Source organism: Macrosteles quadrilineatus, unplaced genomic scaffold (assembly GCF_028750875.1).
Source record: "Macrosteles quadrilineatus isolate MER2022 unplaced genomic scaffold, UCM_ALF_1.0 Scaffold_1__1_contigs__length_201487025, whole genome shotgun sequence".
Classification (NCBI taxonomy): Eukaryota; Metazoa; Arthropoda; class Insecta; order Hemiptera; family Cicadellidae; genus Macrosteles; species Macrosteles quadrilineatus.
In genome coordinates this window covers 131,215,940-131,230,017 of record NW_026542594.1, presented here as the reverse complement: position 1 = coordinate 131,230,017, position 14,078 = coordinate 131,215,940, and the positions used below count along the sequence as shown (strand labels likewise).

Here is a 14,078-nt window from a genome sequence, read left to right as displayed (position 1 = left end):
TTAGAACCGAAATTTTTACCCAAATGGAAGTTCTACCATTTTGATCAGAATAGGGCTACAACATACTAAAGTTTTATCAAAACCGTCCGGGCCATTTTTGAGAAAATCAGATTTTTCATTATTTTACTTGTTTTAAATAGAAAAATCCAAAATACAAAAAAATAAATAAATAAAAGCCTGGAGATACCATGGATTAGTACTTAAATACAAAATTTCATCAAAATTGGACCACAGGTGTAGTCTGCAGCTCTTCATTACTTCGAAAACCACTTTTTTGGGTCCAGAGGGGGAGAAAGTACTATGTATAAGGGGAGAAAGTAAAAAGATATATTCATCCTAAATAAATTAACATAGGCCTAATTAATACTTACGTGTTGATAAGTTTATTGATAAGAGTTGTACAGATTTCATGTCCTACAAGGATAAGATCGCGAAATGTAGCCATGCCCATCTCTGATTGTTGTTCCTGAAAAAAATTATCAATTATCAATTATCAATTATCAATCATTAAGATGGGGACGACACTTTGGTGCGTATTTTAACCCAAATATGAGTGAAGGATGAGTGTAGAATGGTGTGAGACGATCTGTGTAGCTTTGTTACTGACTTAGATCAGCTGTTTCATTAGCCAGGATCATTTATTTATTCAGTCTAGTACAATCGACTTATGAGAGAGGACATTCAAAGTATTTGGAAACATTTTCATGATTTCTGAATCTCTCTGAGGTGAACAGATTTGTATTCAAAGGTCTACACGTGGTGATGGTTCAATCAGGGTACAGTTTACAAATCAACTGCACCCACAGTCTTTGAACTTTTATCAGATAATACTGTATAGCCTACACATGGGTGTCCACCTAAAATAAAAACTGTTTTGTGTGCCTAAGGAATAGTGTCTGTGATGACATGGAACTGACAATAACACATGCTCTTCCAAAAGCCAAGTAAATGACAGATAAAATACTATTTTGTATACCTGAGGCATCGTGTCTGTGATGACATGGAACTGATGTTCACACATAATCTTCCACAGACCCAGCACTTGACACGAGTGGTCCACCAGTGAGTTGAGAGCGTCCAAGCTGTGCTTCTCTTGTAGCTGCACCTCTTGGAGTCTGCTGCGGCCAGCTGCTACTGGCGTCGTGTCCATTGTTGATGTTACAAAGCTGCAAAGTTAAATTATCATACTTTAAAGAAACAGTCTGCAGTACAGAAAATTTAAGGTCGGTACAGCAGGGTACAATGTTTTGTACCTTGGTTCTCGGTACAAAATCGTTAGTTATAAATAAATAAATAAAATAAGGTCTTTATTCACGAGTGAATTTCAGTTACAGAACTGTTTTACAAATTGACTCAAGTCAGGACTTAAACTAAAGAAAACCTCTTATAACTACGAAACAAAATAAGATTAGTTACAAACTCTTTAGGCGATTCTTAAAATTGTTGTAAGACAGTGCTTTTAGCGTGCAAGGAAGTGCATTGTACTGAGCCAGCCCAAAGTAAGAAAACCCCCTTCTACCAGCATCAAGAACAACCCTTGGTATGTCAAGCAACAAGTCCTGTCTAGTTCTGCGCTCTCTCATGGCCGACCTCGCTTTCAGTTATTCCTTCAAGTACTGTGGTGCCTGAGTGATCAGTGTTTTGTGGACGATACATGCAACCTGCTTATCACAGCTCTCCCGGACGGACATTGTATTCGAGATCCTACGGTGACTTGTGATATGATAATATTTTTTAAGGTTGTATAAGAACCTTAGGGAGCAATTCTGTAGCCTGTGAAGTATTGTGATCTGTTCCTGTGTTAAGCTGTATTCAATTCAGGTAGGCAGTAATTTAAAGTAGGGAAAATCAGGGATTTGACCAACCTCAACTTTATGTTTGCTGGGAGCAGTGTTCTAAACCTATTAAGCACTTTTAATTTTCCAACAACACATTTGCTTATCTGTTTTACATGGCTAGAAAAAGTCAGCTGTGAGTCAATTGTCACACCAAGAATCTTAATGCTTTTGGAAGTTGAAAGCTCTGAGTTATTAACTGTGACTTTGATGCTATGTTTTTCCAGCTGCTCATAGATTGCTGCATTCCAAAGTGTATAGCGGAACATTTTTCGGGGTTTAGCTTTAATCCATGATCCTTAGACCATTCACAAACCTTTGAAAGGTCACTACTCATATGCTGTCCCAACCAAAGTAGGCTGGTATGATAAGAAGATTTGGCAGTCATCAGCATAAGAATACATAATCCTGAAATCCAATACTGATTCAATACCTACTATATACAGATTGAACAAGATAGGACCAATACAACTTCCCTGGGGAACACCGACTGTCGTTGCCACTGATGATCTGAGCTGATTGCCCACCTTTGTAATCTGTGATCTCCCACTCAAATATGTGGTCATCCACTCTAGAGCCGTACAATCAAATCTGAAATATTTTAACTTTGAAATCAACAAGCTACGGTTTACAGAATCAAACGCATGTGTATAATCTAACGACGACAATACGCTGCACAGCTTATTATTTTTGGCTCTGTAAATTTCATCAATCATATTAAGCAAAGCTGTGCATGTACTGTGTCTCCTTCTAAAACCAGATTGGTTAACATCTCAAATCTGCTTTGCATCAATGAAATGCGTTATCTAGTCCACAACAACCTTCTCTAGGAGTTTTGACAACGAAGGTTTGCCCCTGAGGCACTGACTCAGTGTTTACACATAATTGCTGGTGTTCACCAGACTTATGTTGGGTTGGTTTGAAACGATTTCCTACATCACTTACTTCACTTCCTACTTCCCTAAGCGCATCCTTTGAAACCCAATGAAATATTAAATTTTCCATTCGTTTTACAACCACTTTATTCAAATGCCTTCCATCACGAGACAGATGATATCTGCGAATTGTTTTGTTTCCATCAGCAAAGGCTACTCCAAAGATGTTACACATGAGGTAAAGCTATTAATTTAAATATGCAAGTGATGAGTTGCCTATGTCCCTACGACAAAGAACACTGCTTACAATAATATAGCTTTGATTGTGGGAAATAATGCCTAGCTGTACTTAAGAGATCTGCCATTTCATGCAAGGCCTCACACTTGCCCGAGCCACCATTATAACCTGGACCACCGTTGTAGCCATACCTCAGGTTATTTGTACCAACGTGAAAATAAATGCATTTAGGTTGGCAAATAACATAATTAATGAGTTTCTCTTTGATGTGTCTAACTTTTGACCCTGGATTTACGTCAACCAAAGCCCCATTGTCAGCTAATTTTACCCCTGAAAATCTCAAAAGTGAGTCCCCAATTATCAACATGTTTGCTATGGAAACTCCCTTGTTACGATTACCCACCCACTGACCAAAAGCACTCTCTTGCTAGATGGGCATCAGAAGAAGTAAGATTATGCTCGCCTTTGTTCTTTGCTAAAACATGCACTTTACTGTTTACATTGTTTTTAGCGAATTTCCCATATAGGGAATAAAAAAATTACCGTAGTACTCATGGTAAGACCTGGACCCGGGACCGATTTAATTTTTCATTTTGAGGTCCCTAGAGGCCAAAAACACCATTCCTTCAAATTCATATATATAATTATACATACATAAGCAACGAATTGGATTAGGTACTTAAATGCAGGTATCTAAACCACTTTAAATATAAAATATTTACAGGACACAAACTACCATGAATTAATTTCTTTGAAAATAATCTGTAACAGTTTTATGTTTTTGAATAAAGAAATATATCTTTTTGTCTCTACTGAATTGTTTTGTTACTTGCATTTTGTCAGCAATTGGGGTGGGGGAGAGGGTCTATGACCTTGAATGCCCCCGGGCCTGGCTGGTGAGAATGATTTTTTGTTTACATCTGTTGTAAAAGGACTTAAATTGTGTAGAATGATAAAGAGAAAGGTGTATTAGGTGCAAGTTTTACTTAATACAAAAACACAACATAACTTTCCACACAACAACATTTGGTATCCATGACAACTAACTTATACAGGACACATGTGATACCAAAATGATTATTCTCACAAATCATATTTCAACACCCTCCTTTATTTGTGGGATCCCTGGCACTGAATGCAGTCTCTGAACTTTTCCCTGTCAAGCGCCTTTGTTACAGAATCAGCAACCATCTCTTTAGTAGGAACGTAAATGAAGGAATCTGTTTGGATTGAATCTTCTCCCTCAAGAAATGATGCCTTACATCAATATGATTCTTCCTGGCTTGGTACGTTCTATTCAAGGCCAAGTTCCTGGCTCCCTGGTTGTCTCAATATATCTGGATCAGACTCTTTGGAGACAAGTTTTCTTCAGCGCTGAGTGGTGGTTCAGTGCAGAACTACAGATATTTCGGGCGCCAAATTTGAAAATACTGTTAGAATATTGTCCATAGGACCTGTTCTTCTTTATAGTTTGTGTATTCATTGTTTATGGGGGGTTTTATGGGGTAAAAATGTGTTTTTCCCATTTTTTACCCTAAAAACAAAAAATTTTGCAATTTCTTTCTAAACCGTTTCGTAGAGCTTAAAAAAAGAAATAATTTAGTATATTGAAGCGGTTATATGCCGCTATATAATTTAGTATATTGAAGTTGTATGCCTAACGGTCACGGAGAAAATTCAAAAATAGTTCAATTTAAAATTCCCATGTTATTCTTATGGAGAAAATAAAAATTGTTGTAGTTTACTTGTTTATGGATATATATTGATAAAATTTTGCAAATTTATTTATTTCATCCCATACTATTCACGTATGGTCAAAAAACACTTTTTTCCTTCCCCGTAGCAGCAAACATAAGCACTTGTTAAATCTAATGTTATTTAAATAGGGAATAAATATGTCTTATTTATAGAAATACTAGTGGCTTGTAGGGACTTAAGTCCCTAAAAAGCTCAATAATATAAAACAAGTTATTCTAATATTTAAACAAACTAAGAAATACATCTAAGTGTCAGAATAAATGCCCCTGTACGCCATATCTTTTGTGTAAAAAACAGTTTGTTGTTTGTCTTTGTTTGCCTTTGTTGATGTCATTTTCAACAAATCATTCAAATCACTTAAAAGGTTTAACTCTGATAAAGGCAGCAAACAATTGTTTGTGAATAAATACTGGTTTATTAAGGTAGCTTTGGTCTTGTGGTTAATGGTGATTAAAAAAGACTTCCCTGATTGGAATTTTGTAAATTGTCTTAGTCAAATATGAAAAGGCAAATAAAGGTGTGTTGAGGTAAGCTTAGTTCTTAGTTCTTGGCCAAACCCGCTAAATTAACATCCAGTTAATATTTCTAAGTTTATACTCCTTTTGTTGAGGTTTAACAACATTAGTGTAAAGTAAAGGCATATTGACTAAAACTTGACCCTAGATTTTTCTGATCAACATAAAAAAAACTACAATTAGTGTAAGTTTATGTGGTGGTATTCCTCTTAAAGGTGCGATTGACGTTACATATTCTATCAAATTAGGCCTAGTCATCGGCTGATTCTTAACTTTTTTGTGAGCAACAGACAGTACCTGTTTAAAATCTCCAAACAATATTGTTTTTCCTCCCATTGGAACTTGTCATAGTACTTACTTAATTAACAAATATATATTTCCTGTATGAACCTATTCCACCTTTATTCCCAGGTTATCTTCTAAGAGTAGCCGTAGAGGTTATTCCACTTCATACTAAATATTGATTTAAACACTACAATAAATCTCAAATTTAAAATAAAGAAAGTGTAGAATAAATCTAGAACATATGTTTTAAAATAAAAACGAAGCAGACGTTTTTTCATTTAACCTTGAATCGTTAATAATTATTTAGTCAACGTGGTTATTTCATGTTATTACATCGCAGAATTTACTGGCAAATAAGTGATCCAAATGTTAATATTGCATACTGGCTTAATGATAAATCACGGATCAGCTGTATTGAAGTAAACAAAAATCTGCAGTAAATGGCTTATAATGCTATTCTTATGGAGAACATTTTACGTTATATCTCGTTTTCTGGTAACTTTACGGGAATTCTGCTATTTTTCCCGAGTCCCTGGGGTCAAGACCTTTAATTTAAGACCCCTCCCACGTTTCTGCGACTTACCAGACGTCCACAATTTTCTGGTAAAAATTTAGTCTTACAGAATTATATATAAGGATTTGAGTAAAAATGTAATCAGACAAGTTGAAATTCGCTTAGTCTGCAGGTTTGCTGCGGCAGGGTATATTACATTTGTGTAGTATCTCTAAATTATCTATGCAACTATTGACATTGTGATTTTCGTTCATTAGGTGTTCTGCAAACTTAGATTTTTGTGTTTGCAATTTAGAATTTCATTTTCATTTCATTTCATTTTAGATGGGAATAAGTGTAATCACCTAAAAATTATTAAGCCTAAAGCACCAGCACTAAAGGGGTTACCTAAAGTTCATAGAGAACATTTGCCGATGAGACCATTAGTAAATTTTACCACTGCACCATCATACAAAATATCAAAAACACTAGACAGGATACTTCGGAGCAACATAAAATTGAACAACAACCACAGTCTTAAAAATAGCCTAGAGTTGATTGATTTTACTAAAAATATGAAGATAGAAAATAGACACACCCTAGCCTCACTAGACATAGTAAACCTGTACACAAATATCCCAGTTCAGAGAACTCTTTAAATTACAAAAAACAACCTGCTAAATGAGTTGATTAGTTTACTGGAAATAGTTTTGGAACAAAAATACTTTTCCTTCAACAGAAAATTCTATCTACAGATAGAAGGGTTAGCTATGGGCTCTCCACTGTCTAGTATTCTTTCCGAAATTTACCTCAACAATTTTGAAAATGAACATATTTTCTCCGAAAATAACAAATTTGCTAGTAAAATTAAGTTCTATAAAAGGTATGTTGACGACACTATTGTTATATTCAATGGAAATGTGAGACAATTAAACTTGTTCAATAATTATTTGAACGGTATATATATAATAATCTACAATTCACCTTGGAGACTGAACAGAAACACTCTATCAACTTCCTTGATCTATCATTAATCAAAAATAACAATAAACTTACATACAGAATTTACAGGAAACCCACAACCACCGACCATACTATTCACGCCACTTCAAATCATCCACAATCCCATAAAATGGCCGCATATAATAGCTTTGTGAATAGACTCTTATAGACTCTTAAAGGTGCCAATGACCCAAGAAGATTACAACATTGAGTACACAATTCTAAAATACATAGCAGTAAATAATGGTTACTCAAGCAGCATTATAGATAAGATAATAAACAGAAGAACAAAAAGTCTCCAGATGAACCTATTTCTAATTTCGTGTCCATTGAGTTTGGCAATAAATCTACATTTCACCTTGAAAAATGAATTGAAAGAACAAAACATCATTCTGGCATGTAAGACTACCAATAAACTAGAACAACAATTGAACACATCCCCTCCTGATAATAGTAACAACCTTGAAACATCCGGCGTGTACAGATTATCATGCAACGATTGTCCCAAGGTATATATAGGTCGATCAGGTTGTTCATTTCGTTAAAGGTATGTAGAACATCTCCCCAAGCCTAAATTGCAAACACAAAAATCTAAGTTTGCAGAACACCTAATGAACGAAAATCACAATGTCAAGAGTTGCATAGATAATTTAGAGGTACTACACAAATGTAATAAAGGTAACAAAATGAACGTTCTTGAAACCTTTGAAATTTACAAAGCAATTAAAAATTTCCCAAATGATGTTTTGATCAAGAAGTTAAATTTTGGATCAAACATTTTATTTGACAGAGTGACACACCTACAGAACAATAGACGAGATAAACAGCTGATTTCCCTCCCCCAAGGTCAACACCATCAAGTAGGCATCGGCTAACCTACAGTCTTATCAAACCCCGCAGTCTGGTTTTGTCCTTGGCCGGCCACACGCGAATGTGTCTTTGTATTGTATTATAAACATTTTTGTATGTGTTATGTGTATGTGTGAAATAATTTTGACGACGGCTTGTGCAAGAAGATATGTTTGACATATGACGACTGAAAAGAAGATTTGAAAATGGGGTTTTAGCCCCGAAACTAGTCATCAACGACAATATAGGACTGATTGACAACAGGTTAGTAACCTCATTTTAAGTCATTAAATCAATCCTGGACGCAAATTATGTATAAACCTCTTAGCCATAATGCTTCTTGAGCAGCTGAAGAAATTACCATATATTTGGCTTCTGTTGTCGAGAGTTCCACAGTAGGTTGTCGTTTGGTACACCGTGAAATCGGATCATCGCACTTCATAAATAAGTACCCTGTGACGGATCTTCTTTCGTCTGGATCACTTGCCCAATCAGCATCGCAGAATCCAAACAAGTTTCCCCCCTTAAAACCATTATACTGTAACTTTCACGAAGAAGTTCCCTTTAAGTACCTGAAGATTCGTTTTATGCCAGTCCAATGCTCCATCCCTGGATTGTTGTTAAATCTACTCAGATTACTGACAGCATATGCGATATCAGGTCTTGAAACTTGGGCTGCAAACAATAGACTACCAATAGCTTCTTGATAAGGAATTATTCTCATCTTCTCCTTTTCAACTTCATTTTTCGACATCTGAGCTTTAGTAAATTTATCACTGCTGCTCATTGGAGTTGATACTGGGTGGCACTGGTCCATTCTTAAACGTGTCAGCATCTTGTTGACGTACGTTTCTTGGCTAAACCATATCTTCTTCTCATTTCTGTCCCTGGTCAGTTGAAATCCCAAGACAGACGCTTCACCAAAATCTTTCATTTTAAACGACTTCATCATCTGAGTTTTCATCTCCTGTTTAAGTTTCTGATGTTGGAGAATATTAACATATCTTCAGCCCAAACTGCGAGTAAAAACAGTACACCTTCAATTCGATAATAAACGGTCGAATTTGGATTGTTTCAGTCCCAGACCTTGTAGACAAGAATCAAGTTTTTGGTTCCACACCCTGCTGGCTTGCTTGAGGCCATATATACTTTTATGAAGGCGGCAAACTCTAGAAGTTCCGTCTTCATATCCAGGCGGCAGGCGGCTGGCACATGTATATCTCCTCTTCCAGTTCTCCCTGCAGAAAAGTGGAAAGAGCATCCATTTGATTGATGTCTAAGTCGTGTTTAGCAACAAGAGCTAATAGAAACATAATCGAACTGTAACGCACAACAGGTGAAAATGTTTCATCCTAATCTATTCCCCTCCTTTGGTCGATTCCTTTAGGGCCATGTCATACGAGCGCTATTGCCGTCGCGCAGATGCTGTCGCGTTAAAGTCGCTCCGACCCGGCAATGGGGTACTTATGAAGCATGTCATACGGACGCTAATGCCGTCGGCGAGTCCGCGTTAGCCGGACGCTGAGCGCAGCCAACGCGGACGGTCGCGTTAGCGACGCGGCGCACGTGACGCGGGACCCTGTCATACGGAGCGCTAGAGCCAGCGGGACGCATTTGCCGCGTGAGCACTGTCAGAACAACTGGAACACCTTTGGAGTGATCATTACGGTATTTGATACTATGTTTGGTACGGAAAATTTTATTTGTTGAAAAACTGCCACCTCTGTACGACCGACATTTGATAGTAACTAAAAAATGTATCTTCATACTTCCTGTGTTCCTGGAACATCAGATGAAACTGTCCTGTCGACAAACGAGAAGAAAGCACAGGATGGGTTCCCCATCGTCTTGGATTCCGATAATACTCTTCATATGTATCTAAAATGTGCAAAAAGCTGATACAACCTAACTGGATTATGTCCATCTTGGTAATAACATAATTGCCACGACGGCAAATGCGCCCAGAAGACGCTACGTATGACAGGCACCTGGCGTTGGCGGGACGGCATCAACGTGAAGCATTTGCCGTCACGTATGACATGTACTTTTTCCGGCGCTATCTCGACGGCATCTGCGCGACGGCAATAGCGCTCGTATGACATGGCCCTTAACAACTAGTCGTGCCTTACAGTATCACAAGTTACCTGACCCTTGCCATTTTCCTTTGACTTGAAAAACCATTTACAGTTTAAAGGTTTCCTCAATGCTGGGGGTTCGACCAATTCTCAAGTCTTATTTTCGATTTGAGACTTATCACAGTCCATAGCATTCTTCCAAGAGTCTTTGAACTCACTACTCAATGCTTCTTTGCGAAATATTGGATCGGATAGTTCGCCAGAGAAGATTGAATAAGTAGCATAATCGTTCAACGCAGCCGGGAGGTTTCTGATGCGCTGCGGTCGAGTTGTTGGGCCCGGAATAATGTTCATGTCAGTAACATAAGTAACATCGTCTTTACTTCGGTTTACACCGAATCCTGTTGGAAGTACATCATCATTATTGGACACATGTGGACCGGTTCGTGTCTGACCACTAGTACTGTCCTGACTATCAGATACATTTCCTGTTGGTTCGGGAAACACGTAAAAATTTAAGTCTTTACTCACATTTTTCAATAAATAACTTCCCCACTGATTTTCAGAAAAAGTAACATCTCTAGATATGAAAGTAATTTTCTTCTGAGAATCAAAAACCTGAACCCTTTTGTTAAACCGACAATAACCGACAAATATACAAGGAGTAGATTGTGAACTAAGCTTTTCTTTTTATGTTTCTCGGCAGGAATGTGAGCAAATGCCCAACAACTGAAAATTCTGAGATGTAGAGTAAGCTTGTCACCTGAGCACAATTGTATTGGAGTTGGTTCCATGGACCTGCATGGTGATCTGTTCAGAAGGTAAGCAGCAGTATTCACAGCTTCAGCCCAAAAACTAGAAGGAAGCCCAGACTCTATCAGCAAACATCTTGCTCGTTCTAGGAGTGAACGGTTGAGACGCTCTGCCTTTCCGTTTTGCTGAGGTGTCTAAGGACATGTAGTTTGATGCACAATACTAGTTATGGTCGGATCCAGATATCGGACTACCGGATCCGCCGGATCCGAGCTAGAACCGGCACCGGATCGAATCCAAAAAATTTCGGATCTTGTGATGGATCCCATTTTTTCCGATTTTCCCCGATTTTTTTTACTAACACAAAGCTGTCTGTATCCATGTAAAAGACCGATTTTTTACTCAATGTCAATAACCTCTATAGTTAGGCAATGTCACAGTACTGTATATTACGACATCAATAACCTGTATGGCTGGGCAATGTCACAGAACTGTGTATTACGATGTCAATAACCTGTATGGTTGGGCAATGTCACAGTACTGTATATTACAACGTCAATAACCTGTATGGTTAGGCAATGTCACAGTATTGCATATTACGACGTCAATAACCTCTATAATTGGGCAATGTCACAGTACTGTATATTACGACGTCAATAACCTCTATGGTTGTGCAATGTCACAGTACTGTATATTACGATGTCAATAACCTCTATAGTTGTGCAATATCACAGTACTGTATATTACGACGTAAATAACCTGCATGGCTGGGCAATGTCACAGTACTATATATTACGACGTCAATAACCTGTATTGCTGGGCAATGTCACAGTACTGTATATTACGACGCCAATAACCTCTATGGTTGTGCAATGTCACAGTACTGTATGTTACGACATCAATAACCTGTATGGCTGGGCAATGTCACAGAACTGTATATTACGACGTCAATAACCTGTATGGTTAGGCAATGTCACAGTATTGTATATTACGACGTCAATAACCTGTATGGTTAGGCATTGTCACAGTACTGTATATTACCACTAGGGATTTGTCGAATCCGGATCTCGAATCCACCGAATCTTAAGAAAAGATCGGGATATGAGAATATATTTTTTTAGAATAGAATTATGAGGCATATACTGTAACATTGACTAACCATAGAGGTTATTGACGTCGTAATATACAGTACTGTGACATTGCCCAACCATAGAAGTTATTGACGTCGTAATTTACAGTACCTTGACATTGCCCAACCGTAGAGGTTATTGACATCGCAGTATACAGTACTGTGACATTGCCTAACCATACAGGTTATTGACGTCGTAAGGTGCCTGCCACAAACCCCCATGGAATTTGTAGCGCTAGAAATATTTATATTTGTTAAAAAGAGAAAAAAACTAGAGATTACTCTATATATAAGATATATTAACCTTTAAACTTAACCAATTTAATTTTAAACAGTATGATTTAATGGCATTCTGTTAATTACGTTTTTTTAACAAGCCCTTATGACAGTATGTATCTGGAATTTTTCAAGATCCGGATCTGGATCCGGTACCGACATTTTCTTGGATCCGCCCATCACTACACAATACCTCATGACTTAAAAAACTCAGTTAAGGTGCAATTACAGTACTCCGTACCATTATCTGTACGCACCACTTTTATCTTCTTGTCAGTTTGTTTTTCAGCATACTCTTTGAACGTTTTTAAAGTGACCATTGACTTCGTCCTTTGATTTTAAAAAATAAACTAAACACATGTGACTGTAATCATCCAAAAAAAGGTCAAAATATACCTAGACCCTCCAAGACTATTTACTTCCATAGGACCAACCAAGTCAGAATGCACTAGCTCCAGATAATGACTGCTTTTAGACTCACTCTTACAAAAAGGTAAACGATGACTTTTTCCTAACATACAGATATCACAAATTGTTTCTGGCTTACTACCAGAAATGTTGATATCATCAGCTAAGCAATTAATTAATCTTGTAAGGCTATCGAAATTCAAATGTCCCATACGCTGGTGCCAGACCGTTAAGCCATTGCTTTGCATGGATAATGCAGATGTTTTCGTAGGCATATCCAACTTAAACAGATTGTTTATTAAACAAGCAGAAGCAATGAGCTGACCTTTTGAATTGAAAACATTGACTCCATCACTATTGAATACCACAGTTTCCTTTATTTACAATTTGACTCACGGATAAAAGATTAACTTTTAAGTTAGGCACATAATGTACCGTACATTACTTACACTCACTTCCGAGACCTCACCAGAAATACATATTGGAAGCTCGAAATCACTGACGGTATCAGTCACCATTGTCTAATTATTCGCTGTGGTGATCATTAGTGCTTGGCCTTTTCTTGCGTTCAGAAGCATGTTAACGTTAACACATAAATGACAAGATGCACCGCTGTCTAAAAAGAACTCATTACTAATGCCCGATTGCATTGAAAATGCAGCACAGAGTGACGTATTAGATTTGACAGAATTTACGTTATTTTTGCCCACTGCTCTTGTAGACGTACAGTTCTTCGAGATGTGACTTAATGAGCTAAGCTACTGACTCAATGAGTTCTTGGAAGTACTTGGCTTTGACAAAATTGTTATTGTCCTGATAATGTTATTAGTGGATTTCGGACTGCTGATAATGGGTTTATTGCAATTATTACCCTAGTAATAAATTATGAAAGTCGGTAAACAAGCATCTGATAAGCCTTTAATGGCTTCCTAACCACCTAACCAACTGCCGCAAAATAGACTTTTTATGTAAATTCTCGGCTTAAACTGACTTTAACAACCAACCCATCCCTATAAATTACTGTGCGCTGTTTCCTGTTGTGTAAGTAATTTGAGAGAAGGCCCACCTTTTCTCTTACACAAATTTTGTTTAGTTTGTAGATAAAAATTTGATGGTCCACACAATCAAAAGCATTGGACAGATCACAGAAAACCCCGCAACACTCGGCAATCCATCCAGTGCCTCCAAAACTGAGTTGACAAATTAAGTGAGAGCCAAGGTTGTTGAAAGACTTCTTCTAAAGCCAAATTGAGATGGTGACAGTAAATTATTATTTTCCCAAAAATCGGTTAGGCCTATTCAGTGGTGCATCAATTTTTTAAATATTTTAAAAAGAAATCGTTGACACTGTTCAATAAATGCTACTGAACTCATGAATAAAGCATTTTTAAATCGAACCTTAATTTCTACTTATGGACGATCAATTCTCAACACCAATACCAATGTCTGAGAGTCTGTGGTATCGAGAATGGATAGATCTCTACTGAGGATATTTAACACTAATTAGGAAATTATGTAGAAATATTGTAGAAAATACGGAGATGGTTTTTTACAAACAACAAAAAAGTGAGAAATGGGATTAGCACA

The 14,078-nt window shown here is 37.2% G+C and overlaps 1 protein-coding gene across 1 annotated transcript in view; it reads right to left on the bottom strand.

The window, feature by feature from the left end:
• Nucleotides 1–14,078, bottom strand: part of LOC128985055 (nuclear pore complex protein Nup155) — a 210,283-nt gene that overhangs the window by 93,129 nt on the left and 103,076 nt on the right. Inside the window, exons 14-15 of the mRNA XM_054404431.1 lie at nucleotides 977–1,166; nucleotides 372–466 (exon numbers count right to left, since the gene is read on the bottom strand). Of these exons, the coding sequence (XP_054260406.1) occupies nucleotides 372–466; nucleotides 977–1,166 (285 nt within the window). The remainder of the gene's footprint in view (nucleotides 1–371; nucleotides 467–976; nucleotides 1,167–14,078) is intronic.